General features: G+C 44.2%; 4 protein-coding genes across 5 annotated transcripts; 2 read left to right on the top strand and 2 right to left on the bottom strand.

The window, feature by feature from the left end:
- Positions 1-503: 503 nt before the first annotated feature.
- Positions 504-4,198, bottom strand: LOC139575344 (coiled-coil domain-containing protein 157-like). Its single transcript, XM_071400267.1, has 10 exons — positions 4,177-4,198; positions 3,995-4,037; positions 3,290-3,819; positions 3,074-3,151; positions 2,789-2,958; positions 2,448-2,624; positions 2,105-2,273; positions 1,728-1,879; positions 1,431-1,528; positions 504-1,268 (listed from the first exon to the last, which is right to left on the bottom strand). The coding sequence occupies exons 1-10, from the start codon at positions 4,196-4,198 to the stop codon at positions 1,013-1,015; spliced, it is 1,695 nt and encodes a 564-aa protein (XP_071256368.1). The 3' UTR covers positions 504-1,012.
- Positions 4,199-4,382: 184 nt separating this feature from the next.
- Positions 4,383-4,710, bottom strand: LOC139576883 (coiled-coil domain-containing protein 157-like). The gene has a single exon (XM_071403445.1). The coding sequence runs from the start codon at positions 4,632-4,634 to the stop codon at positions 4,383-4,385; it is 252 nt and encodes an 83-aa protein (XP_071259546.1). The 5' UTR covers positions 4,635-4,710.
- A 98-nt stretch (positions 4,711-4,808) lies between these two features.
- Positions 4,809-12,897, top strand: LOC139576882 (splicing factor 3A subunit 1-like). Of its 2 annotated transcripts, none has more exons than XM_071403444.1 (15): positions 4,809-5,039; positions 8,321-8,430; positions 8,528-8,735; positions 8,880-9,131; positions 9,490-9,564; positions 9,672-9,822; positions 9,955-10,154; positions 10,324-10,438; positions 10,578-10,885; positions 10,993-11,244; positions 11,352-11,559; positions 11,715-11,869; positions 12,030-12,131; positions 12,267-12,338; positions 12,436-12,897. In XM_071403444.1, the coding sequence occupies exons 1-15, from the start codon at positions 4,992-4,994 to the stop codon at positions 12,535-12,537; spliced, it is 2,358 nt and encodes a 785-aa protein (XP_071259545.1). In that variant the 5' UTR covers positions 4,809-4,991; the 3' UTR covers positions 12,538-12,897. The 2 variants fall into 2 exon arrangements, with proteins under 2 accessions (XP_071259545.1, XP_071259544.1); XM_071403443.1 differs by having other exon boundaries at positions 4,817-5,039; positions 8,874-9,131.
- A 12-nt stretch (positions 12,898-12,909) lies between these two features.
- On the top strand, positions 12,910-20,582 carry LOC139576884 (TBC1 domain family member 10A-like). Its single transcript, XM_071403446.1, has 9 exons — positions 12,910-13,733; positions 15,887-15,986; positions 17,195-17,302; positions 17,377-17,483; positions 17,623-17,737; positions 17,988-18,053; positions 18,183-18,372; positions 18,585-18,739; positions 19,358-20,582. The coding sequence occupies exons 1-9, from the start codon at positions 13,552-13,554 to the stop codon at positions 19,991-19,993; spliced, it is 1,659 nt and encodes a 552-aa protein (XP_071259547.1). The 5' UTR covers positions 12,910-13,551; the 3' UTR covers positions 19,994-20,582.
- The last annotated feature ends 6,424 nt before the right edge of the window (positions 20,583-27,006 follow it).

Consider the following 27,006-nt stretch of genomic DNA (forward strand, 5'->3'; position numbering starts at 1 on the left):
CTCGAGAGTAGTCAAGTGAGAGAAAGTTCCAGCCATCCTTGTGTTTTCCCACCAGTTAGCTTGCATTGTGTTAGCCAAGGCCAGTGTGTGTCCTTGTTGACATACCACACACACACACACACACACTTTGGTTGAAGCAAGTTGCCAGACCACTAAGTGCCTTAGTCCACCCATACTACATACACTGTGCGGTGCAGTTCCGTGCCTGTGCATCTTCAGCGTTATTAAACCCCCTCAACTGGAATCCTAACTGTCTGTCATCTGTGCCCTTACCTTCACACGGTAGCGAACACATAAAGTAAAACCTAACCTAAAGAATATACAGTCCACCAAGTCCTCACTTACAAGTTAACTACATCCAAACTACTTTGTGATAAATGATCATATCTAAATTTGAAATGTCATAGATGACAAATTGCAAGAACAGATCACTCTAGTCAGATGTTAACAGAATTTGTAATTTAGCCTATTAAACACAAACTATGTTTCAAGTGAGAATTAGGAAGGTCTGATGCCGAAAAAGTAGAAAATTGTCTACTTCACCCATATTTTATTTTTGCAAAAAAGTTGTGGGTAGTTCCAGTAGTTAGCTACACCGCTACATGAGGGAAAAAGTTAAATACTACTTAAAACACTACCAAGATTAGAATTTAGTTCAACTACCACCAAGCTACTACAAAATGCACTACTCCCCAACACTGGATTCAGTGCAGAAAAATGATTAACACAGTTCAAGAAATAAAAAACATGACACCACAGTTGTATTGTGTATGAATGCAAATTAATTTTCTGGTAAATAGTGACTTCAAGCCAGATCAATGTTGACAAAGATCCTGAACTCTGTAGCTTAGCTGTATTGTTTCTCTGCTCAAATCATCTGTGTCTTATCACAGTCTCCTTATGGAGATGCCTGACATACACTTCAAACAACAGCCTCTTTCAGCCCTCGCCTCTTTGAGCATTGTTATGCTCCAAAAATTGTCACCATGAGGTTGATCACCAAGTGCTGGATTCACTTCTTCCTCGTGTGCATGCAAACAGAGCGGGTTCTGGATGCCTGGCGTATCCTTGTGTAGGTTCTGGCTGCACTGGTGTCTGGGGAGAGCCGGAGGGTCTGCTGGTGCACCAGAGATGTAGTGGAGGTGGCAGAGAATGACGAGGTAGCGGTGGACAAGTGATCCCGAGGCCTCATCTCCATAGGGACGGCCCCTTCATCTGCTCCCTTCTTCCTCACTCCATGTTTCAACAATCCTGCACTGGAGCTCTGACTGGGATGGACAGAATGCGAGAACAGATGAAGAGTCTGTCGGGATGTATTTATGAAAATAATTAATAATACACCCTACATGCTAAGGTAGGATTCCATTTTTGTTGTCCCTGTATTATCTGCAAACAAAAATGGACATGTTCTTTCTGTGGTGTTGACTTACAGAGGGCTGTGTTGTACATAGGGGGTGGGTTTTAGCTGGCTCTCTCTGGGTGTGTCAGGCAGAGACTGGGTGAATCCACAGCTGCTGGGGCAGGTAATCTGTAGAGATTGCAATGTGTTTAATGTTTACAACTGCCCTTATCATTGTTCAAATCAAATCAGGTGTATTCAATGGATCACAACATGCAGTAGTTCTCCAGCAGCAGTTTTGAAGTATTAGCCCCTTAGCCCCTTTCATCAGTTTCCACGGTCAACACACTTTACACTAAAGGAGTAGAGCTGTCCCCTGGACTCCTACCTTGGACTCCACCATGGAGGCCCCTAGTTGGGCTCTATCCCTCAGTTTCACCAGGCTACTGTGCAGGGTGCTATTCTCCTGCTCCAGAACCCTAATCCGAACATAGTTAGCCTGAAACTGCTGCTCCATATCCCCCAACACATCCCCTGTGCCTGAGACAGAGTCAAGTCTTAGATTAGAATATGCACAGAGCTGTGACAGGCAGCTTGACATGGTGATAGCATTGTCAACATACTGTAATTGTAACCAGGTCTGTGTGGTAACTATTCAAAACCAAATGTAAGTAAACCCACACTGGCAAACAATACAGAAGTCAACAAAGTCAACATGGTGGGTCAACACAGAAAACACTGGGTTATTTAAGGAAATGAACGTACTCTGTGGAGATCCCTGAGGCAGGGGGGTGAGCTCCGGGAAAGCCACCATCAGCCTCTCCCTCTGGGCTAACTCCTGCACCTCTCCTCTCAACTGATTCACACTGTCTTTCAGCTCACCCACGTGACTCTCCAGTCTCTGCTTCTCCTGCTGAAGCTCAGAACACAAGGCCTCAGGGAACGCAGAGACAAGGCAGTTAGTTATACACAAATGATTGTTCTTTGGAAATGAAATAGGGTAATATATATGCAATGCTGAAATAGGTATCTGCCCAATGTATGCAAGCAGCACTATAAAATGAACTATATGAAACATTGCATTGCGGGCTGTCAGGTAGTAATATACCTGTTCTTGGGTGAGCTGGGTTTCAAGTTGGTCCTTCTCCTCTGAGATGTGTGTCAGTCGTTCCTGTAGGTCGGTCTGTCGGTCCTCACTCTTCCCTAACTGTCCCTGAAGCTCCTCACACTCCTGGTCCAGAGCATCCACTCGCTCCAGCAGAGACCTCTGCTTGGCCTGCAGTGACTGTTGAAGACACAGAGTGAGACTGTGCAGTAACAACTCACTTAAAAGACACAAATCAGTGTTTTTAGATTAAGTCTTTAAAACATATACTAGTACTGCCCCAGGTCTGGTTTTCAAGACTGCCCCCATGAGTACCCAAATCCATATATGGTTGTTATACTCACCTCCTGTTGGCGACAAGCATTCTGGTACTTGGATTTCTCCTTGTCAAGTAAGAGCTGAGTAGTGGACAGTTGAGCCTCAAGCACTTGTGTCTTCTCCTCTAATTTACTCCGTGCCTCTTCCTCTACCTGCATGGTCTTCACTTCCTGATGTAGCTCATCTCTCTCACACTCTGACAAAGAAAGGACAATGTTTCGCAGTTTTTCTGTTCACAACAATTAGATAACTTGGGCTCTCTCCTTCTGCTCCTAAAACATCAGACATGGGGTGGGGGTGTATGTCCTTACCAAGTTTGTGTAACCTTTCTTTTTGCAAACTAATCCCTGCCTTCAGTTTGGAGTTGCTATCCTCCAGGGACACGGTTCCTAAAAGGGACACATTTATATTGTGAATATGATGAAAGCACTTTTACTCTTGAAATGTTCTATTATTTTGTCTCCCTTCAAATATATTGTTGTCAGCAAGGTTTCCTCTCTGTCCTCACTTGTTGAGTACTACTGTACCTCTCCTTAGCTCCTCAAGTTCTTCCTGCAGTCTCCTCTCTGTCTCCTCCCTGGATACCTGGGCCTCCTGCAGTCTTTGCTCCAGCTGTTTTTTGCTGGCTTGGTGTGTTGCCCTTTCACGCTTCAGTTCCTCTTGTGCCCTACCCAGCTGAGCCCTGAACTCCTCCCGTTCCCTTTCCGCTGCCTGAAGGCTGTTTCTGAGAGGCTGCACTGTGGACCGCACCTCCAGCAGATGCTTACCCACCCGGCCCATGTCCCTGCGCTGCTCTATGGACCACTGGGACACATCTCCTGCAGTCAGACGGCCCTGCTCCAGGGTGTCATCCACAGCCACCAGAAGGCGCTGCAGAGAGGAGGGAAGGCCCTCGCTCCGACACAGCTCCACAAGAGCATCACCAGTCTCCCTCAAACTGGACTGGACCTGAGCACAGGCATCACAGGGGACAAGGGATGACACTACTGTCTGGCAACTTACATTACGAGTGTCCGTGGATATAAGGGGAAGGCAGGAGGGGATGCTGCTTGCTGTTCTGTGAGTGGGACAGGAGAGGGAGCCATTTAATATTTTCTGTGGAGGACACAATGGAGTGCTTGCTGATGTTCTTGAGGTACAGTGCTGAGACACTATTGATGGAGACTGTGGACAAAGATCACTTTTTGTGTTCAGAAGTGAGGATGCTGAAGAAAAAGTTGTATTTTCCTCACATTTTGGAGTTTTGATCACTTCTTGAATATCTTGCTTCGTGCTCTGAATAAGAGAGGTAAACAACATGGTCATAAGATATGCATTTAGCTATTGTATGTGAAAAATAAACACCAGGTGTGCTTTAAAAACTCACCACCCTCTGGTTGCCAACCTGGATCAAGTTATTCCAATAGTGTCTGACTACAAGGCCAATTGATACACATGGACCTTTTTGCTGAATGTGTTCTCTCTTCTGTCCCAACTTCAACTGCTCTGCATGGGCATTGAAACTTTGCAGCAGGAGCAGCAATCTAGGGGAAATAAATGGATTACAGTCATGTATAATCATTTCCAACTATTCCCTATAGCCACATCAGATCTTTACAATAAGCCATATTGTACAATAACTTACCTGTCAATCACCAACTCCAGCAAAACAATATGTGAATGCTGATTGAATTCCTCTTCCCCATCAACAAAGTCGTATTGTTCTAATAGCGACACCAGGTCCAGATTGCATGAAAGCTTATCTGGGAACTTCCAGGAGGGAAATCGAACTGGGCCTGTCCGAGAGAAGACATCGAGAACAGCACCTTGAATATCTATTAAATCTCTCCGGAGACTTTCAACGCAGTCCTGACGTCCTAAGAGATGTGTCATATTGACAAGCCTTCGTATCTTGCACTCTTTCTCCCATGGATTGTCTCAAGGCACTTGTTGTTGTGCCTTCAGGAAGATGCTGTAACAGACTGAGTTGGATGTTGTCACTTTATTTCCATAGCGACCTGCTAGTAGAACTGCAAATCCCATAATGCTTAGATGTGTTTCCGGAAGTAAAATACCTCCATTCCAGGCGGGTCATCGGACGAACAATGGTCCTATTTGGAAATAGTTTTGTGCAATTAAATCAGTTTCTAGATATAGCTATAGTACCACAACAAGTAGTGTCATTGTGAAGAGAACGAACCTCACTATTTACGTTTTAACAGATAAGCCAAGCAAGGAATTGACGCAGCCATGCCGCCTGGGCCTGTACAAATTGTTCAACTGGAGCCGAACAACAGGGTAAAATCTGGTACATTCAATCGCTCTTTATCAAATCAAAGTGTATTGGTCGCATACACAATTTAGCAGATGTTATAGCGGCAACCGCGTAATGCTTATGTTACTGCTCCTAACAATGCATTAAAATGTCAATCGAGTACAAAAATAATACTAAATAAATAAAGATCAAGAAACGTCTGCCCTAATCTAGCTACGTTAGCTAATCAACACACCAAATAGCACTAACAGTAATCCGAATGGAATCAATAAGCATGTACACCGGATGAGATTACAGAAGTTGTACTAAGAATGGTACTGGTATGAACAGCAGTAGATGAGTTTGACTCAGAATCTGGGTTTACAGGAGACGTTCTCCAATCCCAGCAAGCAGTCATTCAACTTGCCATTCACCAGCTTTTCAAGCTTAATAATGTAAAAATACGTTCGGTACTTACCAAAGAGTTTTGCTGAGCAACTACTGCCGTCCATGCTGGTACTTCCAAAAAGTAAAAATAAATAAAAATGTGTATATATATATATATATCCAATATACATATATATGACAATATCAAATCAATCAAATCAAATTTTATTTGTCACATACACATGGTTAGCAGATGTTAATGCGAGTGTAGCGAAATGCTTGTGCTTCTAGTTCCGACAATGCAGTAATAACCAACAAGTAATCTAACCTAACAATTCCACAACTACTACCTTATACACACAAGTGTAAAGGGATAAAGAATATGTACATAAAGATATATGAATGAGTGATGGTACAGAACGGCATAGGCAAGATGCAGTAGATGGTATAGAGTACAGTATATACATATGAGATGAGTAATGTAGGGTATGTAAACATAAAGTGGCATAGTTTAAAGTGGCTAGTGATACATGTATTACATAAAGATGGCAAGATGCAGTAGATGATATAGAGTACAGTATATACATATACATATGAGATGAGTAATGTAGGGTATGTAAACATTATATTAAGTGGCATTGTTTAAAGTGGCCAGTGGTACATTTTTACATAATTTCCATCAATTCCCAGTATTAAAGTGGCTGGAGTTGAGTCAGTATGTTGGCAGCGGCCACTAAATGTTAGTGGTGGCTGTTTAACAGTCCGATGGCCTTGAGATAGAAGCTGTTTTTCAGTCTCTCGGTCCCTGCTTTGATGCACCTGTACTGACCTCGCCTTCTGGATGATAGCGGGGTGAACAGGCAGTGGCTTGGGTGGTTGTTGTCCTTGATGATCTTTTTGGCCTTCCTGTGACATCGGGTGGTGTAGGTGTCCTGGAGGGCAGGTAGTTTGCCCCCGGTGATGTGTTGTGCAGACCTCACTACCCTCTGGAGAGCCTTACGGTTGTGGGCGGAGCAGTTGCCGTACCAGGCGGTGATACAGCCCGACAGGATGCTCTCGATTGTGCATCTGTAGAAGTTTGTGAGTGCTTTTGGTGACAAGCCGAATTTCTTCAGCCTCCTGAGGTTGAAGAGGCGCTGCTGCGCCTTCTTCACAACGCTGTCTGTGTGGGTGGACCAATTCAGTTTGTCCGTGATGTGTACACCGAGGAACTTAAAACTTTCCACCTTCTCCACTACTGTCCCGTCGATGTGGATAGGGGGGTGCTCCCTCTGCTGTTTCCTGAAGTCCACAGTCATCTCCTTTGTTTCATTGACGTTGAGTGTGAGGTTGTTTTCCTGACACCACACTCCGAAGGCCCTCACCTCCTCCCTGTAGGCCGTCTCGTCGTTGTTGGTAATCAAGCCTACCACTGTAGTGTCGTCCGCAAACTTGATGATTGAGTTGGAGGCATGCATTGCCACGCAGTCGTGGGTGAACAGGGAGTACAGGAGAGGGCTCAGAACGCACCCTTGTGGGGCCCCAGTGTTGAGGATGAGCGGGGTGGAGATGTTGTTACCTACCCTCACCACCTGGGGGCGGCCCGTCAGGAAGTCCAGGACCCAGTTGCACAGGGCTGGGTCGAGACCCAGGGTCTCGAGCTTGATGACGAGTTTGGAGGGTACTATGGTGTTAAATGCTGAGCTGTAGTCGATGAACAGCATTCTCACATAGGTATTCCTCTTGTCCAGATGGGTTAGGGCAGTGTGCAGTGTGGTTGCGATTGCGTCGTCTGTGGACCTATTGGGTCGGTAAGCAAATTGGAGTGGGTCTAGGGTGTCAGGTAGGGTGGAGGTGATATGGTCCTTGACTAGTCTCTCAAAGCACTTCATGATGACAGAAGTGAGTGCTACGGGGCGGTAGTCGTTTAGCTCAGTTACCTTAGCTTTCTTGGGAACAGGAACAATGGTGGCCCTCTTGAAGCATGTGGGAACAGCAGACTGGGATAAGGATTAATTGAATATGTCCTTAAACACACCAGCCAGCTGGTCTGCGCATGCTCTGAGGACGCGGCTGAGAATGCCGTCTGGGCCTGCAGCCTTGCGAGGGTTAACACGTTTAAATGTTTTACTCACCTCGGCTGCAGTGAAGGAGAGCCCGCAGGTTTTGGTAGCGGGCCGTGTCAGTGGCACTGTATTGTCCTCAAAGTGAGCAAAAAAGTTATTTAGTCTGTCTGGGAGCAAGACATCCTGGTCCGCGACGGGGCTGGTTTTCTTTTTGTAATCCGTGATTGACTGTAGACCCTGCCACATACCTCTTGTGTCTGAGCTGTTGAATTGCGACTCTACTTTGTCTCTATACTGGGACTTAGCTTGTTTGATTGCCTTGCGGAGAGAATAGCTACACTGTTTGTATTCGGTCATGTTTCCGGTCACCTTGCCCTGGCTAAAAGCAGTGGTTCGCGCTTTCAGTTTCACGCGAATGCTGCCATCAATCCACGGTTTCTGGTTTGGGAATGTTTTAATCGTTGCTGTGGGTACGACATCGTTAATGCACTTTCTAATGAACTCGCTCACCGAATCAGCGTATTCGTCAATGTTGTTGTTGGACGCAATGCGGAACATGTCCCAATCCATGTGATCGAAGCAGTCTTGAAGCGTGGAATCAGATTGGTCGGACCAGCGTTGAACAGACCTGAGCGAGGGAGCTTGCTGTTTTAGTTTCTGTTTGTAGGCTGGAAGCAACAAAATGGAGTCGTGGTCAGCTTTTCCGAAAGGAGGGCGGGGGAGGGCCTTATATGCGTCGCGGAAGTTAGTATAACAATGATCCAAGGTTTTACCAGCCCTGGTAGCACAATCGATATGCTGATAGAATTTAGGGAGTTTTGTTTTCAGATTAGCCTTATTTGTAAAGCCTCACGAGACAGGTAATTTCTGCAATATATATATTGTTTCAACAGGCAGATGAGACAACAGAGGAAACCCCAGCAACGAAACCCATAGTTGGGATCATCTATCCACCTCCTGAGGTCCGAAACATCGTCGACAAGACTGCCAGTTTTGTAGCCAGGTTTGTTTTTCAGTCTCATTCTCAGTCGTGTTTTTATAAAATTGTATGACCTCATATTGCAATGGCCATGCATCCTTTTCCTTCCATTAATTCTCAGGAATGGACCAGAGTTCGAGGCAAGGATCCGTCAGAATGAGATCAACAACCCAAAGTTCAACTTCCTGAACCCCAACGACCCATACCATGCTTACTACCGCCACAAAGTCAATGAATTCAAGGAGGGCAAGGGCCAGGAGCCGTCTGCGGCCGTGCCAAAGGTCATGCAGCAGCAGGCCCTGCAGAACTCACAGCAGCTTCCTCAAAAGGTGTGCCTTCCTAGGCATTCAGTGGTTTCTTATCTATCGATTTATAAATCACTGATTGTCATTTGTTCACTGTAAAGTGTAAGATGTGATTGATGCCTAAAATGAGCTATTCTAAGTTATGGTTTCCTTTACTGGTAGCTGCAGGCTCAAGTGATTCATGAGACAGTGGTGCCAAAGGAGCCTCCACCTGAGTTTGAGTTCATTGCTGACCCTCCTTCAATCTCAGCATTCGACCTGGATGTTGTCAAGCTGACCGCCCAGTTTGTTGCTCGCAACGGGCGCCAGTTCCTCACACAGCTCATGCAGAAAGAACAGCGAAACTACCAGTTTGACTTCCTGCGACCTCAACACAGCCTCTTCAACTACTTCACCAAGCTGGTGGAGCAGTACACTAAGGTACAGCGTCATACCAATTATTCTTGATTGTGGCATATACCTTGTTGAAATATATCATAATTTTTATTTTATTTTACCTTTATATAACTAGGTAAGTCAGTTAAGAACAAATTCTTATTTTCAATGATGGCCTAGGAACAGTGGGTTAACTGCCTTGTTCAGGGGCAGAACGACAGATTTTTACCTTGTCAGCTCGGGGATTCGATCTTGCACCCTTTCGGATACAAGTCCAACGCTCTAACCACAAGGCTACCTGCCGCACATCATATAATAATTTGTCTTGTTAGTAGTATAACATGTCTTCAGCTGGTTGTGTTGTGATGCTCACCTGTGTTTGTCTTGGGTCTTTTCCCCCTAGATTCTGATCCCTCCCAAGGGACTTCTGATAAAGCTGAAAAGAGAGTCTGAGAACCCCAGGGATGTGCTGGACCAGGTATGTCCCTGAAGCTTTGATGTAGGGTTTACCCACCATAAGCTCTTAAAATGTCCATAGTCTATAATTCCATGCATTAACAGTTTATCTCCTGGCTTTACCAACAGGTGAGGTACCGTGTTGAATGGGCGAAGTTCCAGGAGCGTGAAAGGAAGAAGGAGGAGGAGGAGCGGGAGAAAGAACGTGTGTCCTACGCCCAAATTGACTGGCATGACTTTGTAGTGGTGGAGACCGTGGACTTTCAGCCTAATGAACAAGGTAGAGAAATGAACTGTCAGCCAGACAAATTAATATGAATAGATAGTTCATTTTCGGGTTCCTGAGAGATTGTTATCCACCGCCTGTGTAACTAGTTTTGTAATGATGGTGTTATGACTTGTGTTCCAACAGGCCACTTCCCCCCACCCACCACACCTGAGGAGCTGGGAGCTCGCATCCTGACCCAGGAGCGTTATGACAAGTTTGGAGAGAGTGAGGAGGTGGAGATGGAGGTTGAAAGTGAGGATGAGGAGGACGATGAGCGGGAGGAGCGGGATGATGGGCGTCCCACACAGCCTGATCAGGACACACAGCTGCAAGACATGGATGAGGTTAGTAGACACAGACCTGTTTCAGTATACACACACAACAGTAGGATGTCATTAACAGCTTATTACTCCTTAACAGAGTTACTGATTGAACATGAATGTAATATTATTATTATTAGGGAATAGTGTAATCAATGTAGAGTCACATGAGTCTTTGATGCCTTCTGCCCAGGGTTCTGATGACGAGGAAGATGGCAAGGCACCATTGCCCCCAGACAACCCCATGCCACCCCCGCTGCCCCCTACTCCAGACCAGGTCATTATCCGCAAGGACTATGACCCCAAAGGTGAGAGAGATTCCATCATCAGGACCTAAACACCCCTTATGCTAGATGTTTTATTATCATGTATGACAATAAAGGACAGGAAAATACATGCATGTTCTTCATTTGCCCTTACATTTGATAAATTTTTCTTGCCCTGTAGCCTCCAAGCCACAGCCTCCAGCCAAGACTCTGGATGAGTACCTCATCTCTCCCATCACGGGTGAGAGGATCCAAGCCAGTAAGATGCAGGAGCACATGCGCATTGGGCTACTGGATCCCCGCTGGCTAGAGCAGAGGGACCGGGGCATCAGAGAGAGGCAAATCGAGGACGAGGTTTACGCCCCTGGCATGGACATTGAGAGCAGCCTGAAACAGTTGGCTGAGAGGCGTACTGATATCTTTGGCGTGGAGGAGACAGCCATCGGTAAGAAGATTGGAGAAGAGGAGATCCAGAAGCCTGAGGAGAAGGTGAGTGCAAGTGGAGAGGGAATAGCCTTTTTTTTTGTGTGTAAAATAAATGTCTAAGAGGAATCGATTACTAGTCAGTTTTTACTTAATGCACCTTCCTTCCTTAGGTGACCTGGGATGGGCACTCTGGCAGCATGGCGCGTACTCAGCAAGCAGCACAGGCCAACATCACCCTACAGGAGCAGATTGAGGCCATTCACAAGGCCAAGGGACTGGTGCAGGAGGATGAAAGCAAAGAGAAGATTGGACCGAGCAAGCCTGAGCTTTACCATCATCATCAATCACCCCTTATCTCCTCTGCCCCCCTTCTGCCCAAACCCAACCCTCCAATGAACACGATGGCTCGGGCCCCTCCTTCCGTAAGTTGCTTTCTTGTTCAATAGAAGTGCTCAAGCATTTATTTTCTGTAACATTAATTTGTCAACATATAAGGTTGACTGTCTATTTTTTCTTGTGAATCATGCAGATGCCGCCCCCTGTACGCACCACTCTCCTGTCAGCTGTGCCTGTGATTCCACGGCCCCCCATGGCCCCTGTGCAGATGCGCCTGGCCCCAGGGCAGGTTCTAACACCCATGCCTCCCATGATGCATGCTCCCCGCATCAACGTGGTACCCATGCCCCAACCACCTCACATGATGGCCCCCAGACCACCCCCCATGGTGGTACCAACTTGTAAGAGAACCATTGCTATACTATTCCCACAGTGTTAAATACTTTGAAATCCGATGAATGACTTCAGAAATATGCAGTGCAACAAATTACTTTATTTACTATTTTTAAGCATGTTATTGATAGATTGACTGATTTTAATCTTCTTTCCTATCCAGCATTTGTCCCTGCTCCTCCTGTCCCGCAGCCCCCCCGCCCTGACCCGCAGCCACCTTCCCACCCACCCCCACGCCATGATGATGAGCCTACCAGCAAGAAGATGAAGACAGAGGACAACCTTATACCAGAGGAGGATTTCCTCCGCATATACAAGGTTTGTTGGCCTATTAAATGTCATGGACTAATGGCAAAATGCGGTAGTGTGAATGATCCACGGCTGTATTTTTATATGCCATGTCGGTCATCCTATGCTTGCTGTTGGTAGTTCTGTATATTGACATGTAAGGGTTATTCTACTGTATATTATTTTATAGGGTTCCGTGTCGGTCAAAGTACAAGTTCCCAACATGCAGGACAAGACGGAATGGAAGCTAAGTGGACAAGCGCTCAATTTCACTGTCCCTCTCACAGATCAGGTATGTTAGTAGTTCACCCACCATTCCACTCTCCCTTTTACCAATACAGTATATATTCTCATGAGTGCACGTCCATGAAGTCAAATTTTCTGGAATATTTCACATTTCTGAACTTCTCATTCTATCTCACCACAGGTATCTGTTATTAAAGTCAAAATCCATGAAGCCACTGGCATGCCAGCTGGAAAACAAAAGCTACAGTATGAGGTAAGCATTGTTTCCATTTCAATAATTGTATGTGTAAATGTAAACTGACATGACTGGTTATCATTGGAGTCATTTGCATCTATCACTTCTATTACAGGGAATTTTCATCAAAGATTCCAACTCGCTGGCCTACTACAACATGAACAACGGTTCAGTCATACACCTGGCACTGAAGGAGAGAGGTGGGAGAAAGAAGTGAACATCCCCTCAACAGGTTTCTCTGCCATACACAGCCAGTATGCGACATTTTGTAATTTACCCCCAAGTAATTATTATAAAGTCAGAAAAATGGGGGTAAATGAGCAACTTTATCAGAGCAGCTCTTTCAAACGATGTATGTCCTTTGTTGGTCATACCAATTGTAAAGAATGCTTGAGGCGTAGTCTATAAATAAACTATAATTCGTTTTGGTTTCGTATTTTAAGCGTTGATTCTTTTCTAACTGTTAATTGTATTGCTTAAGGGGATTCTATGCATGCTGCTGGTTTGCAGGTGGTTTCTGTCCAGATTTTCCAGCCCATGTCAGTCCATCAAATAAAGTAATAAAATGTCACCATTATGTCATTTGAGTGGGTTCAGTATTTTGAATGCGGCATACTGTCATGGTGTGCAACTGGGATATGCAGCTCAAAATATTGAGTAAGCAGATGTTCAAGAGAGTGAGGCAGCTGATGTGACTACCAATGGGGAAATCAAGTTGCAACCACTGCGCTAGATGAGAGCGCAGGCAGGACATCCGAACTTCTCAACTTGCCTTGACAAGGAAACGGAATACATGGACCAGGAGGAAGGAAGGAACGACACAAACTGTCTTTTAGCTTGCTTCACCAACAAATCACATCTGTGGTGAATTGTGCTACCTAGTTAGCTAGCTGGCTAACTAATTCATTGCCACATTACAAGCTAGCTAGGCTAGCCAGATTCGTTTACCTTCATTAACGCACACACGGCAGCTAGCTGACGTTACTGTCTGAAAAGGCTGGGACGTCAACATCACACGGGAAAACGTGCGGTATTTACTAACATTTCGTTCGCTCAGTTACGAATTTTGTTAATAACTAGATGAATTAGCAACGCTAGCTAGTGCTGACAGCTATCGTTAGCTAGCTACGTATTCCATGCCATGTCATTCGTTTTGTTTGTAAACGTTCGCCTGGTTACATACTGTTGGTTGTGACAGTGCCAAAGAAATATATGTATTATTGAGAGAATCATGGCTAAAATAGAGAATGGTCGCCAGTCGGCCGACTCGAGAAGTATCAGGACCATTAGTAGCAGTCATATGGACGACGAGAGCTCCCTTGGCTCAGACTCCGAGATTAACGGCTTTACCAACGACAGGCACACTGATAAATATGGATTTATTGGAGGGGCGCAACAGTATTCAGAAGAATCGTAAGTAACGTTTGTGTTCTGCTCACATTGCCCCATATAACTTGTAAGTTTACACACTCCTATAGTTACTTGGGTGTGTGAAATGTGACTACATCAAATGTGTGTTTTTAAAGGGTTGTCTCTCTAGTCCCATCTATGGATAAAGGCATGCCTCCAGTATCAACCTCCCAATTAATATGTGAATGGGGCCATTTGGGGTGTACTTGGCATAAACTCACTGTTCTTACCGAATGTGACTTATTTCTCTAACTAAGTTGTTTAATTACCCTGTACTGTTTTAAGATATGTGAACCAATTTACTCAAACTGTGGACTAGCATCAAAGTCTCTGTAAGCAGAGACCCTCCCTTCAAGCCACCAGTCTGCGCTGAAGTTCTGGGAAGGCCCCTGATTGTTTGTTTACATAGAGTGTTTGGTCTTGCCTAGGATGATAAGAACCGAATACTCTGAATGGGGGAACTGAGAATAAACCTTTAGGTGTGAAGGGCGACGCTGACCAGCTTTATCATCTTAATCTCCTTTCCTGTTCATCTCCCTCTTTTGTGGTGTCTTTGAATCACAATGCCTTATGGACACTGACCTCATATTAACTTTTGGACTATGCAGCTGGCAGCATGGGGACTCAAATGCTCCCTTTCATGATTGGAGAGACACCAGGTTTTGTTTTCCTGAGCACATTCTTCCTTTTACACTTGGTTCAGCACATGTTTTTCATGACTTTGACTTGTCTCTTTTCTTTTAATAGTAGGCTTACGTTAAGTTGAAATCTTAGGATGCATAGTTAGAGTACAATTACACATTGCTTTTCTCAATGCACCCTTCGCCTTCCAAATCATTTAATATGTCAATAATATTATGTATTTTATTCCAATTTCCTCTTTTATGGTTTTGCCAAAGGCAACAAGAGGTAAGTCTCTCTAATTGTGAGAAGTCTTTGTTCTTGTGCTCATGTCCATGCCCTGCAGTGTAGCACACTGCAAATGGAAGGAATTAGTGAAATTTGTGCAAGCACTATCTGCCTGGGAGCTTCCTGTGTTCTGTAGTGTTGGCTGGCCTTGTGCCACATCTCTGGTGCCACATCTCTGGTGCCCCATTGTTGGAGTGCCTCTTCTGGCTCAGGGTTTTATAGGAAGTGGGAGACAAAGATTTTTTTTAATAAAGATTTCTATGTGATGAACAAAATTCTACTTAAGTACAGCAGAGTCTATTTGTTTTCACTTGTGTAAGGTGATAGGCAAACTGGCAAAGGAAGATAAACATAAATATTTGTATCTTAGTTTTGGGGATTGGAGTGAATAGAATTACTGCTAGAATCCTTAATTGAAACAATAGGAAAGAGTTTCCCACCCCCGTTTTTCTGAAAAGGTAAGAGATGGGGCTGGAGAAATGTAACCGCTCTCAAATTCATAGACAATACATGTGATATCATGTCCAGTCCTTGTATCCATAGCTCTGTTTTAACCAGGCTTTGAAGCTAAACAGTTCTTGTTTACATTTTACTTTGTTTACTAACATTTGGGTAAACTATTTTGTGTTCTGATGGGGTACGACAGTTGAACTGAGCACATGAGGCATTTATATGTTATATTCTTCAAGAATCAGTGGGTATAGATCAATCATTCAAAAGACAAAAAGTGGATGCAGCAACTAAGGATTCTGGCTTTAAGAGGAAAGAGGGTTGTCCAAATTAAAACGCATCTCTTTGAAGACTTCTTATACCCCATGATTACAAGGTTGTGCTGATGATTACATGCTACTTGAGCGCCATCAAGCCAAGCTATAAGAAAACGTTAGGCCTATATATTTTCTCATGCTCAGTTTTATTTCTTGGATGGAGGCATGGAGCCAAACTTACCACATTATAGCATTACCTAATCTCTTTTCTGGTTCTGCACAAGGCCCGCCCTGCCTGCGTACGTAGAGGGAAAATCAAATGCCTCAGATACCTGTTTTACCCTTTCCTCCCGCTGAATTTCTTATCTTTAATGTTTCGAAACCTGTTTATTTGCATTCTAGTTCTACACCTTTTTTTTTTTATAAAACAATTTGAAACTCTAGAAAGCAATAACAGATTTTTATAAAATTAATTCTATCATTTTGCTTAGATTTAGGAAGTTCTAACATTTCCTCCTTGTTCTTCTGTCTCTCCCTCAGGGCTCAGGATGTCCCTCCAGAGGTGCTGAGGCAGCGAGAGGTCAAGTGGCTCGACATGCTGAGCAACTGGGACAAATGGATGGTCAAGAGACACAAAAAGGTCAGAGAGTTGCTGAGAGTTGGAACATTCATAGGGCTGACACAACTTAATTTGTTGCCATGTCTAGACTGTTGTGACACTGTCTCTTACCATCTGGTGGTCTTAATTATTCCTCAAATGATCCTAAATAAGTTATTGCACAGTATGTGGCAACTCCTTATTATGTTATTAGCCAACCAGGGTCTAGTTAGTTCTTGCATCTTGATAGCACTCTGCCCTGGTTTTGTAAATCTAAGTATTGCTTCCATGCCATCCTCTGTCCAGGCATGTTGGGGGTTTGGGCTGTATTGTAATGGCTGCTACAGCACAGTTACTGTTAGGACAACAACACTGTTTGTGTTCCCTAATAATTCAGACAAGCCAGTGATTAACCTGCATGTCAGACACTGACTTGTTTGTTCCCCAGTAAACTTTAATGGTTGGAAGAAGTGTAAAGCTTTGGAAAGTTTCCTTCATGGAGGTTGTTCAGGGCTTTGGCCTCTCAGGCCGGTTGGTTTCCTTCTCAAGTTGCCTAGCCAGTTCTACCCGTGTGTCTAACGTTAACTATTAAACTTCAGCCTAATCGCAATTCCATGAGTCAGCAGCAGGGCATAACACAACCCATCCCTTAATTTCTCTCACCGACTCCATGTTGGAACACTTGACAGAGCAAGACTCTGGGTGGTGGTAACATTACATGACCCATCCCTGTAACAAAGTTAGGGTGGAGATTGCAGGTTTGACAGCGACTAGCTTGTTCTCACTGCAAACTCAAGTATGGACTTGGTTAAGGGTATTACCACATGAAACGCACTTAAATAAACACAAAAATGATCAGTAGGCAATGTTTCCTCTGGCTGCTATGCTGGTTGATCTCAGAGTTCACTCAGGAGTCATAGTGTCTCTGTTTCCCCTTCTCTACTTTGTTGTTCCATGACTTTCTCCAATGGCTGTTCATACTCTTCTGGAAAGAGTGGCAGTAGCTTATGATCTCTGTAAAAAGAAATGGACTGAGTAGAAGTGTGAATGAGTTATTTGTCTGAACCCATAGAGTATTGTATAGGTCCAACGGCTTGTTTTGTTTCCATGATTACAGGGTCCCTCCAGTTCAGTCAACGATACTGACTCTATGATGCTCTAGTATAACAACTCTCTTGTAATGCAGCTTGATTTTTACTGGAACAATCTTTGGTTGGTAATAAATACATTTCTCTGTCTTTGTTTAACAGGTGAGACTGCGGTGCCAGAAAGGAATCCCTCCCTCACTGCGAGGCCGTGCTTGGCTCTACCTGTCAGGAGGAAAAGTGAAGAGGGAACAGAACCGGGGGAAGTTCGAGGTTGGTTATGTTCTTGCTCTCTGTTTGTTTTTACTGTGTGGGACTGAGGTTGACTGTCCCTGGTGTTGTTTCAGGAGCTGGACAGTCAGGCTGGAGACCCAAAAGAGCTGGATGTGATTGAGAAAGACCTGCACAGACAGTTCCCCTTCCATGAGATGTTTGTATCACGAGGGGGCCACGGGTTAGTTGTCTCACACAATAGGATTGTTTATCCTCACTCAGGGACTAATGTTTGACATTTAGTCTTGTCTGACCTTTGTCCTTGTGTGTGTTCATTGCTGTGTTCATGGGTTTGTGTGTGTGTTTGTTTACCCACACAGACAGCAGGACTTGTTCCGTGTTCTGAAGGCCTACACGCTGTACAGGCCAGAGGAGGGCTACTGTCAAGCCCAGGCCCCCATTGCTGCTGTACTGCTCATGCACATGCCTGCTGAGGTGAGCCCTGTGCCTCTTGTGCTCTGAACTGTGGTTCTCTCACAATGACTCCCTGACCTGTGGTTTAGCTAAGTGAACAGTGCTCTCAACCAGCTTCCTTCCTTTTCTGACCCTAGTTACAATGGAATTGTTTATGTACGCTACACCTATAGCTAGCCTGCCGCAACTTTGTGCTTTAGTTTTGGGTCCCTCTAAAGGTATGGTTCGAGTCACAATTTCCTAACACCATCATCTGTATGTTTTTCCACAGGATGCATTCTGGGGGCTGGTCCAAATTTGTGAGAAGTACCTCCCTGGATACTACAGTGCAGGGCTGGTAAGACATGTACCCTTCACTAATGCACTACAAGATAAGGCCCATAGAGTAATGTAGACCACACAAGATGTTTTGTTCTCCTGTCAGTATGAAACTACGTACTTCTCTCTCTCCCCTCTGTCCCTGCAGGAGGCCATCCAGTTAGATGGAGAGATCCTGTATGCTTTGACGCGGCGTGTCTCCCCCCTAACCTACCGCCACCTGGAGAAACATAAAATAGAGCCCATTCTCTACATGACAGAATGGTTCATGTGTGCCTTCTCCCGCACCCTGCCCTGGGCCTCAGTTCTCCGTGTCTGGGACATGTTCCTCTGTGACGGTTCGTTAGTTGCAGAAACTCCCACACAAACATCTGTCTTGGATTCATTCAGTTACAAACTCCAATTTATACACTGTAGATCGGCAGTATTGTTGATCACCCATTGAGATAATCAGTAAAGTTCCTGTGATGCTTGCAATTGTGGATGTTAAACTCTGGAATCATCCCTCATGTCCAGTTAGTGACTGTGTGACCTCTTACCCCTCCCCCAGGTGTGAAGATAATTTTTCGGGTGGGCCTGGTGCTGCTGAAGTGTATGCTGGGTACCCGTGAGAAGCTGAAAACGTGTCAGGGCCAGTATGAGACCATGGAGCTGCTGAGGGCCATAGAGCCACGCTACATGCAGGAGGGCTTCCTCGTCCGGGAGGTAAGGGCTTCACTAGCAGGGAGTCAATGACTATAGAGATACACAGGACTTACACAATAATAAACACCGGAGAAGTATCGTCTTCAAGCACACTGGGGTACATCTAGCTGCTGAGTCCGGTGAGATAGAGATTAGAATGACATAACACCCCTATTTTACCCAGAGTGGAATTATCGTCTGCCTGGCTAAAGAGAATAATGACTGTTCAGAAATGTAGTAGTACAGTGGAAATGTAGAGTTCAGAGTGGAAGTTAAAGTGATTCACAGTTCTGACTGGTCAGTGTCTAGTCCCTCCCTGGCTTTGTGTGGGTGTCTCTTCACTTTGACAATAGCCTCTCTGATAGTGTTGACCATCCTCACTGTGAGTGACTATGAAGCTCCTTTAGCCTCAGGCAGTTTGACATTTACTAACAAGGTTAAGATAAGTACTGGAATGACTCACCACCTAACAAACCTTTTCTCCTCTTGCCCATTAGCACTATACTTTTTGAATCACATTTCCTACAAGATAGCCTAAACCAATTGAGTATTTTCGTACATAAGTTTCCCAGTGTACTGCATGTCTATAATCTATCAGTGACCAGCAGTAACCTCTCTCTCTTTCTTCTCCTCCCTCAGGTTCTGGATGTGCCCGTCTCAGAGCGGGACGTTGAGAGCGAGCACCATGTTCAGCTGAAGCGCTGGAGGAAGAACCGCGGTGAGCTGCACTGGAAGTCTCCTCCCAGAATGCACGGTGCCAGGGCTATCATGGCCTCGGAGCCTCCCAGTCGCCAGGACCTTCGTCAGAACCCCACCATCATCGTCGAGTCGCCCCTGCCTCCCCCTCAGCCCACCCCTCAGCTGCAGAAGGGAGAGAAGAAGAGCAAAAAGGAGAAGAAGAGCATTAAGAAAGGAAGTATGAAGATAACCCCTCCTCCTGTCACAGAGATCCCCAACCCTTATAATTTACCTGGTGACCCTAAGCTTCCACTCAGAGATCCTCAGCTTCCACTCAGAGATCCTCAGCTTCCACTCAGAGATCCTCAGCCTACTCTGAGAGACTCACCAGTACAGAAGCCCCTCGTCAATGACACACCCCTCCCAAACACACCTAAAGACTCTCACCTGCCCAACCAACCAGCCCTTAATGACCAACCAGCCCTCAACCACCAACCAGTCTTTAACGACCAGTCTCTTCTCAAAGAGTCGCCCCTCCAGAAGTCCAGACAGAGCCTGAGTAGCACAGAGGTAGATCATCAGGACACATACCTGTAGCTCTCGCTGTGGGCAGAAGGTGGAACTGCATGTGTGAAACTGGGCATGATGGTGAGTGAGAGAGGAACTGGAACAACCCCTGTTTTATCCTGGACAGTTCTCATTCACTCGCTCACTCACTCTCAGGCCCTCTGCATGCCCTCTGCATGCCCTCTGCATGCCAACCAAGCCCTCTGTCTCTTTTTCAGGCACTAGCACAGCTCAGCCATATACTAGCAACTGGGTGTACCATGGCCAATGTCACTGTAGCCCAACAATGGGCGACAATTGTATATTTTTCATATGATTTTTATTCTGCTTGCTTTTAAGACACCGTATTGCCTAGAGCAAGCACACAGTCAGCAGCATACACTAATGCATCACTGCCAAGTGTTATAATACTTTCATCCTTATGTTACCTCTTCATGCTTCTTCACTCTGACTTAGTGATGTGCAAGGGAGACCGTGTTCTTTGTGCAAGGGAGACATGTTACTGATTTATTGGTTGTGTAGTTGTATACATAAAACAATCATCACCTAATAGACTATCTGATTCTAGGGTTTAACAAGAGACTTGATTAAATTAAACTATTAAACTGCCTTCATTTGCACAAAATGGGAGTGTTTAAAATGTTTTTTTTTTTTTATTCACTCAAATCTCCCAACCATCTGTGGTTTGTAGGTAATAGGAATTGGAAATATAAACTTTTTTTGAACTAAGCTATACTACTATTGATACTTTTAAAAATGTAATGTAAACCCTTGCCATTTCATTTTGAATAATGCTTAAGAAAGAGCTGGGTAAATATTGTTTCAAGTCAGGTTGGTTGAGTCAAGTCCCAGTTAGCCTTATCGATAAGTAAAGAGCTTCCATCCTTCACCACCAGAGAGCAGACTTGGTGTGTTTTCCTGTAAATTCTGTTATCCCAGCTGCTAACTTCCCCTTCCTAAAAAGGAACTCTGAGCGCTCTTGTCTCGTATTTACACTCATTACGTGTCAATTCCATGCTTTCAAAGGAACTTGCAAGCTTGTTTTACTCTCCAGTAAAAGGTGACCTATGACATGTGCCTTGTACAACGTGTGTATAAATCTTCGACCTCCATGGCCTGTGGCTATCTATTGTCCCTGCCAGGTGGTAATGGGCCTGATGGCTTGAGACCAGACACAAATCCTCACTGTGCCAGGCAATTCCAGTTACTATGTAGCATTTAACTCATGTAAGGTATGCAAGAAGGAGACAGGACTGGACATTCCTCACAATGATTTGACACATTCCTGCCCTTGGGTTTCTTAAAAGCCAATATGTCTTGTACAGTATTCATGCATGTTCATATTTTAACTTTTTTAGGGCGTGAGTGCCATAGCAGTTAGCTGGATTGTTCCACCAATTCGGTGCCTTTTGAAAGTGTAACTTGGTCAACCTAATTTGATTTCACCTAATTTTAACATTGTCATAAAAAGCACTTTTTTTCTTCTTTACACTTTACCCTCTCGAGGTTAAATAATAATTAAAAAAAGACTAAGTGCCAAATATAGTAACAGGGTTGACTGTAACAAGGTTGGTGATTTAATCTTAAATACCCTTGTGAATCTTCAAAATTACTTTGTCAAAGAAACAAAATAACTTTACAATGATGGTGAAAACTTTGAGTAGGGTTAAGTGGGTTAAAATCTTCCTAGAAGTCAGACGGTGCACGGAGGGGCATGTCAAAATGCTGAATTTATTTAATTATCTATGTGGTCTTTATTAAAGGGCACTTCATTTAATATAACACGCTGTTAAAATTCAATATTGGTGCACAATTTCTACTTAAAATATCAAAGGGCACTCTTTGTGGAACGGCCCAGCTGTATAGTGCTAACCTCTGCTCCTCTGCACAGGTGTTGGGTGATGTGGACTGCAGGCTAGATACACTATATATACAAAAGTATGTGGACACGCCTTCAAATTAGTGGATTCGGACATTTCAACCACATCCGTTGCTGACAGGTGTATAAAATCGATCACACCGCCATGCAATCTCCAAAGACATACATTGGCAGCAGAATGGCCTTACTGAAGAGCTCAGTGACTTTCAATATGGCGCCGTCATGGGATGCCACCTTTTCAACAAGTCAGTTGGTCAACTTTCTGCCCTGCTACAGCTGCCCTGGTCAACTGTAAGTGCTGTTATTGTGAAGTGGAAACGTCTAGGAGCAACAACTGCTCAGCCATGAAGTGGTAGGCCACACAAGCTCACAGAACGGGACCGCTGTAAAAACCGTCTGTCCTCGGTTGCAACACTCACTACTGAGTTCCAAACTACCTCTGGAAGCAACGTCAGCACAAGAATGATTCGTCAGGAGCTTCATGAAATGGGTTTCCATGGCCGAGCAGCCGCACACAAGTCTAAGATCACCATTCTCAATGCCAAGCTTCTCCTGGAGTGGTGTAAAGCTCGCCGCCATTAGACTCTGGAGCAGTGGAAACGCATTCTCTGGAGGGATGAATCACGCTTCACCATCTGGCAGTCCTACAGACGAATCTGGGTTTGGCGGATGCCAGGAGAACGCTACCTACCCCAATGCATAGTGCCAACTGTAAAGTTTGGTGGAGGAGGAATAATGGTCTGGTGCTGTTTTTCATGGTTGGGACTAGGCCCCTTAGTTCCAGTGAAGGGAAATCTTAACGGAACATTCTAGACAATTCTTTGCTTCCAACTTTGTGGCAACAGTTTGGGGAAGGCTTCCTGTTTCAGAATGGCAGTGCCCCATGCACAAAGTGAGGTCCATACAGAAATGGTTTGTCGAGATCGGTGTGGAAGAACTTGACTGACCTGTACAGAGCTCTGACCTCAACCCCATCGAACACCTTTGAGATTAATTGGAACGCCGACTGCGAGCCAGGCCTAATCGCCCAACATCAGTGCCCGACCTCACTTATGCTCTTGTGGCAGAATGGAAGTCCCTGCAGCAATGTTCCAACATCTAGTGGAAAGCCTTCCCAGAAGAGTGGAGGATGTTATAGCAGCAAAGGGGGGACGAACTCCATATTCATGCCTGTGATTTTGTAATGAAATGTTCGACGATCAGGTGTCCACATACTTTTGGTCATGTAGTGTGGCTCTGTAAAGACATGGATCAGCTTATTGCTACACTGAGTGACAGGTCCAGATATATGGTGATCAAAACCAAATAACAATGTGATAAGGATCATCGGATTGATCCATTGCCTGTTACTATGGATGCTTAGCCTTACTTGTTGCATACCGGCGAAGGGATTACTTTTGGGATATCTTGGAGTTTTCATCTTTTGGGATAACATTGAAGCCTTTCCATTTAAAAATGTTATATTCATTTGGGGAAATCATGAGGCCTGTTGGGATAAAGATCAGGCCTTTGCTTTGGGAAAATAATGGACAGTCTGTTGACCACAGCCTTTTTGGTGATTCAAGTTTAGAGGGAACTCAAGGTTTGCAGTCAGAAGTGTCAAAGATTTTTAACTATTCTGTTGTAGGCACTATAGGAAATTATTCAGTAGAGATTAAGACGTAATCGATGCACAACACTTATTATTGCTACAATATATCATTCCACTGAATGCTGCACGTTTGTTGTACAGGTCACCTATAAGACCTCACTAAAAAGCAATAAAAGGTGAATGGAGGTCAAGTAAACAACAACAAACATTTAATTTTTTATTTAACCTGGCAAGACAGTGAAGAACAAATTCTTATTTACAATGATGGCTTAACCCGGACGACGCTGGGCCAATTGTGCGCTGCCGTATGGGACTCCCAATCACGGCCGGTTGTGATACAGCCTGGAATCGAACCAGGGTCTGTAGTGAGGCCTCTAGCACTGAGATGCAGTGCTTAGAACACTGCGCCACTCACTCGGGAGCCACATAGCCTTTCTCCACCCAAGTGTATAGTGGCCTGTATCACATATTTCCCATTTTGCAGCTATTCTAGTTTAATTTAATGCTTAAAATGTGTATATAAGACTAATTTGTAAAATGTCCTTTTGTAATGAAACATTGTATTTTTTTGTGTGTACACATCCGTATTTGATGATCATAATCCACCATTTGCCATAAATCATGGTAGAAACTGAATCTATATTTTAGCTAGACAATTTTGACACTAACTTTACAGTTTAAAAAGCAAACACATGCAATGCTTTCTTCCCTAGAAATATCCATGTCTTCTCAACATAATGGTTTTAATTTTGTTTATTCAGGGAGGCCTTTGGTATTTCTATGTCAACTATCAACAAATATGTATTTATCTCAGAAGTTGTTTCATATTGTCATTTTTGTTTTTACAAATAAAATCACTTTGATCAACAACAGCTGACCCTGCATTTGCGTATTGGAAATGTGTTATTATTTTGTATAGTAGTGAATAGGCAAAAACCTACTAATAAAGTAGCTTTCTGGTGTGAGTTTACTTTATAGCAGCAGAGGGAGCAGTAGAGCCATAAAAGACCCCTACTTGTCTTCCACATTTGTGATTCTAAATGTTTTGAAGAAAAAAGTCTGCTAAAACGCCATGTAAAACAACACATATGTGTGACAAAAGTTAAAAAAATATTTTTTAAACACAATTAAGGAAATATTTGACCTCTGTCCTTTTTTTTTTTTTACCGTTCCTCATTTCGGGGACGGTGTAACCTACTCAAGGTGAGGTCATCCAAGGTGACTACTTACAGGCGGTTTTGTTTTTCACAATTTTCTGTTTTGACGGTCAAACATCTATTTTTCCCACCTCGAGGTGTGAGATAATTGGAGTGAATAGCAACACTTTTCCCCTTTGACAAACAAGAGTTCAACGCAAATTGCTGCCTTTGCGCCCCGAAAAAACCCAATCGAAGGTCAGACAATTAGGTAAACTACCGGTGTCTTCGAGCAGCAGGCAGTTTTTAAGTCCCCGAGGTCAGTTAGCAATAATCATTTTAACCATTTGTATTGGTCTTTTTCTGTGATAAATGAACAAATAAATGCAAGTCAAAATTTCGAAATTACCAAAGAATTTGAAATACTTGTATGCCATTGTTTTATTTGGCACTGATTACCCAAGATTTGGAAAAATACTGAGTACACTATTGTGCATGATTTCACAACAGTTTGAAAATGTCTGGTTGGTTGGTTGCATGCGGCCTTGCGAAACCTTGCTGAAGAGTACCATGATTTGTTAATGGTCGCGTTTGTATTGCCTCTTGCTCTTGATTTGTGGTCTGTAACTGGCTAGAGGTATGTTTGTTAATAGTTTAGGAATCCATGCACCCACCTCTCCACCACCTCACACACTCCCTCTCAGCAGTGGACACCTGCCCCTCTTTCAGTGTCATTTACATCTCAAAGGGGACATCAAGAAGACCCTTTCTGTGCTCTTCTCCACTCTCCAGCAATGATCAGATTTATCTCCTCATCAACGGAAATATACGCCTTTAGAAATCCATCCGTCCTTTCTTGTCATCCGCTAATAGAAATGGGGAGAAGGAGCAGTAAATGAGAGACTTGTGATCCTCTGTGTGATCTTTCAACCTAACAGACCCCTGTCACAGTGGCTGATTCATGCGATGCGGGTGACTTTCTCCCATCTCCCATGGCTCTTATGTGTTCAGGAACAGGGGGATGGCATAGTGCAAAGCAAAAGGCACCTGTGTTTCTGAGGTATCCGATTCCCATGTTTGATGGAGCATAACAGGTTGACTCAGGTTAAATGAAATGGCAGAGGTAAAACATATGTATGGAGACCTTGTAATAGGCTCAGCAGGTGAGCTTTTCAAGGCAGGGTGAAGTAAAAAATGTAATTCATCTCACCCAGGGAAAACATGAGGGGTTGTGCGAGGAGCCTCACTCAGCAAGGGGTTCAGTCAGGTCTGATCATTTAATCATCCCAGTGTTTTTCCATGTGGAGTTCTCATCTTCAACTGTCAAAAGGGAAGCTCTACACGTTGATGTCATTCCTTCCATATCAGGATGTAGCTACCTGTATCAGCCTCTGTACAACATTGGTATTACATTGGTTATACACCATATGTCTATGTTTACATACTGTATGTACAGTGGAAAGTTGTGCTTACACTGCACTTACTTCCAGACCCTTTCTCTATCCAGACATTGCGTGTCTCGGGTGCCCTTGTAAATATTCCCCACACTCTGGCTCATGCATTCCCAACCATTCCAAACAGAGGCTGCCGTTAAGCAATGTTATTATTATGTCTGTTAATGTTTTCAGTCTTGGGTTTTGCCTGTGGGCCCCAGTACGGCACCATATAGCCTCCTGAGTAGAGGCTCTTGAAAACATGTGGGACTGTAATTTTGGCACCTATTCTATATTTCCATGTTATTATAATCCTCCTATATGGGGTCTAAGTATATACTTAATTCTAAGGTGGTAAATGTAACTTATGATAACAAGTAAGAAGGCCCAAGGGTATGTTTAAAGTGAACTGAAATACTTAGAACGTCATCATGGTCTTTACTCCAGTTACCCCCAGTTGACATACGGCCCGTGGCTATAGACAAGTAAACTAAAGCGATTAAATAGTCTGAGAACTAAACTCAGCCTGCCAATCAGTAGACTCTTATCTGATGGACAATAGAGGCTGTGTGTGTCTTGTGAGATTCAGTAAAGTGCGGGTGAATGGTGCAAAAATAAGTAAAGCGTACTAAATGTCTGTGCTAATCACCCGCTTGGTGCTAAGCCCACAGGACACTGAGCAGAAAGAGATGATGGGTGTGTGGGGGTAATGTGGGCGTATGTGCTGCACACCTGTGTGCCCTTCATAGGCTGTCACAATCCTGAGTGTTGAGGCATTTCATTTAATCTTACACAGCCCCTCTACCCCGACCCCTCTAACCCACCTCATCCTCCAGCTCAGCAGTGCCAGAGGCATGCTCAATTAGGGCTGTGGAGTCTTGTCAAGCAAATGAACCATGAGCGACACCCACATTCTCACCCTGAAACTCATGAACTTTGGCTGAGTTAGGTTAGTGTCTTGCTTGATTGTCTCAGTAGCTTACTGGATTTTTAACTAATCAAAT

This window comes from Salvelinus alpinus, chromosome 5, assembly GCF_045679555.1.
Source record: "Salvelinus alpinus chromosome 5, SLU_Salpinus.1, whole genome shotgun sequence".
Lineage (NCBI taxonomy): Eukaryota > Metazoa > Chordata > Actinopteri > Salmoniformes > Salmonidae > Salvelinus > Salvelinus alpinus.

Coding starts and splice junctions, on each gene's coding strand:
- LOC139575344 (XM_071400267.1), bottom strand. CDS start 4,198: ATGTGTATCAATTGGCCTTGTA. Junction 2,274..2,447: donor CCCAGCTCACCCAAGAACAG/GTATATTACTAC, acceptor GCGTTCCCTGAG/GCCTTGTGTTCTGAGCTTCA. Junction 1,269..1,430: donor TATGTACAACACAGCCCTCT/GTAAGTCAACAC, acceptor TGTCCATCCCAG/TCAGAGCTCCAGTGCAGGAT.
- LOC139576883 (XM_071403445.1), bottom strand. CDS start 4,634: ATGACACATCTCTTAGGACGTCAGGACTGCGTTGAAAGTCTCCGGAGA.
- LOC139576882 (XM_071403443.1), top strand. CDS start 4,992: ATGCCGCCTGGGCCTGTACAAATTGTTCAACTGGAGCCGAACAACAGG. Junction 9,132..9,489: donor TGGTGGAGCAGTACACTAAG/GTACAGCGTCAT, acceptor TTTTCCCCCTAG/ATTCTGATCCCTCCCAAGGG. Junction 12,339..12,435: donor AACAAAAGCTACAGTATGAG/GTAAGCATTGTT, acceptor CTTCTATTACAG/GGAATTTTCATCAAAGATTC.
- LOC139576884 (XM_071403446.1), top strand. CDS start 13,552: ATGGCTAAAATAGAGAATGGTCGCCAGTCGGCCGACTCGAGAAGTATC. Junction 17,484..17,622: donor GTATCACGAGGGGGCCACGG/GTTAGTTGTCTC, acceptor TTACCCACACAG/ACAGCAGGACTTGTTCCGTG. Junction 18,740..19,357: donor AGGGCTTCCTCGTCCGGGAG/GTAAGGGCTTCA, acceptor CTCCTCCCTCAG/GTTCTGGATGTGCCCGTCTC.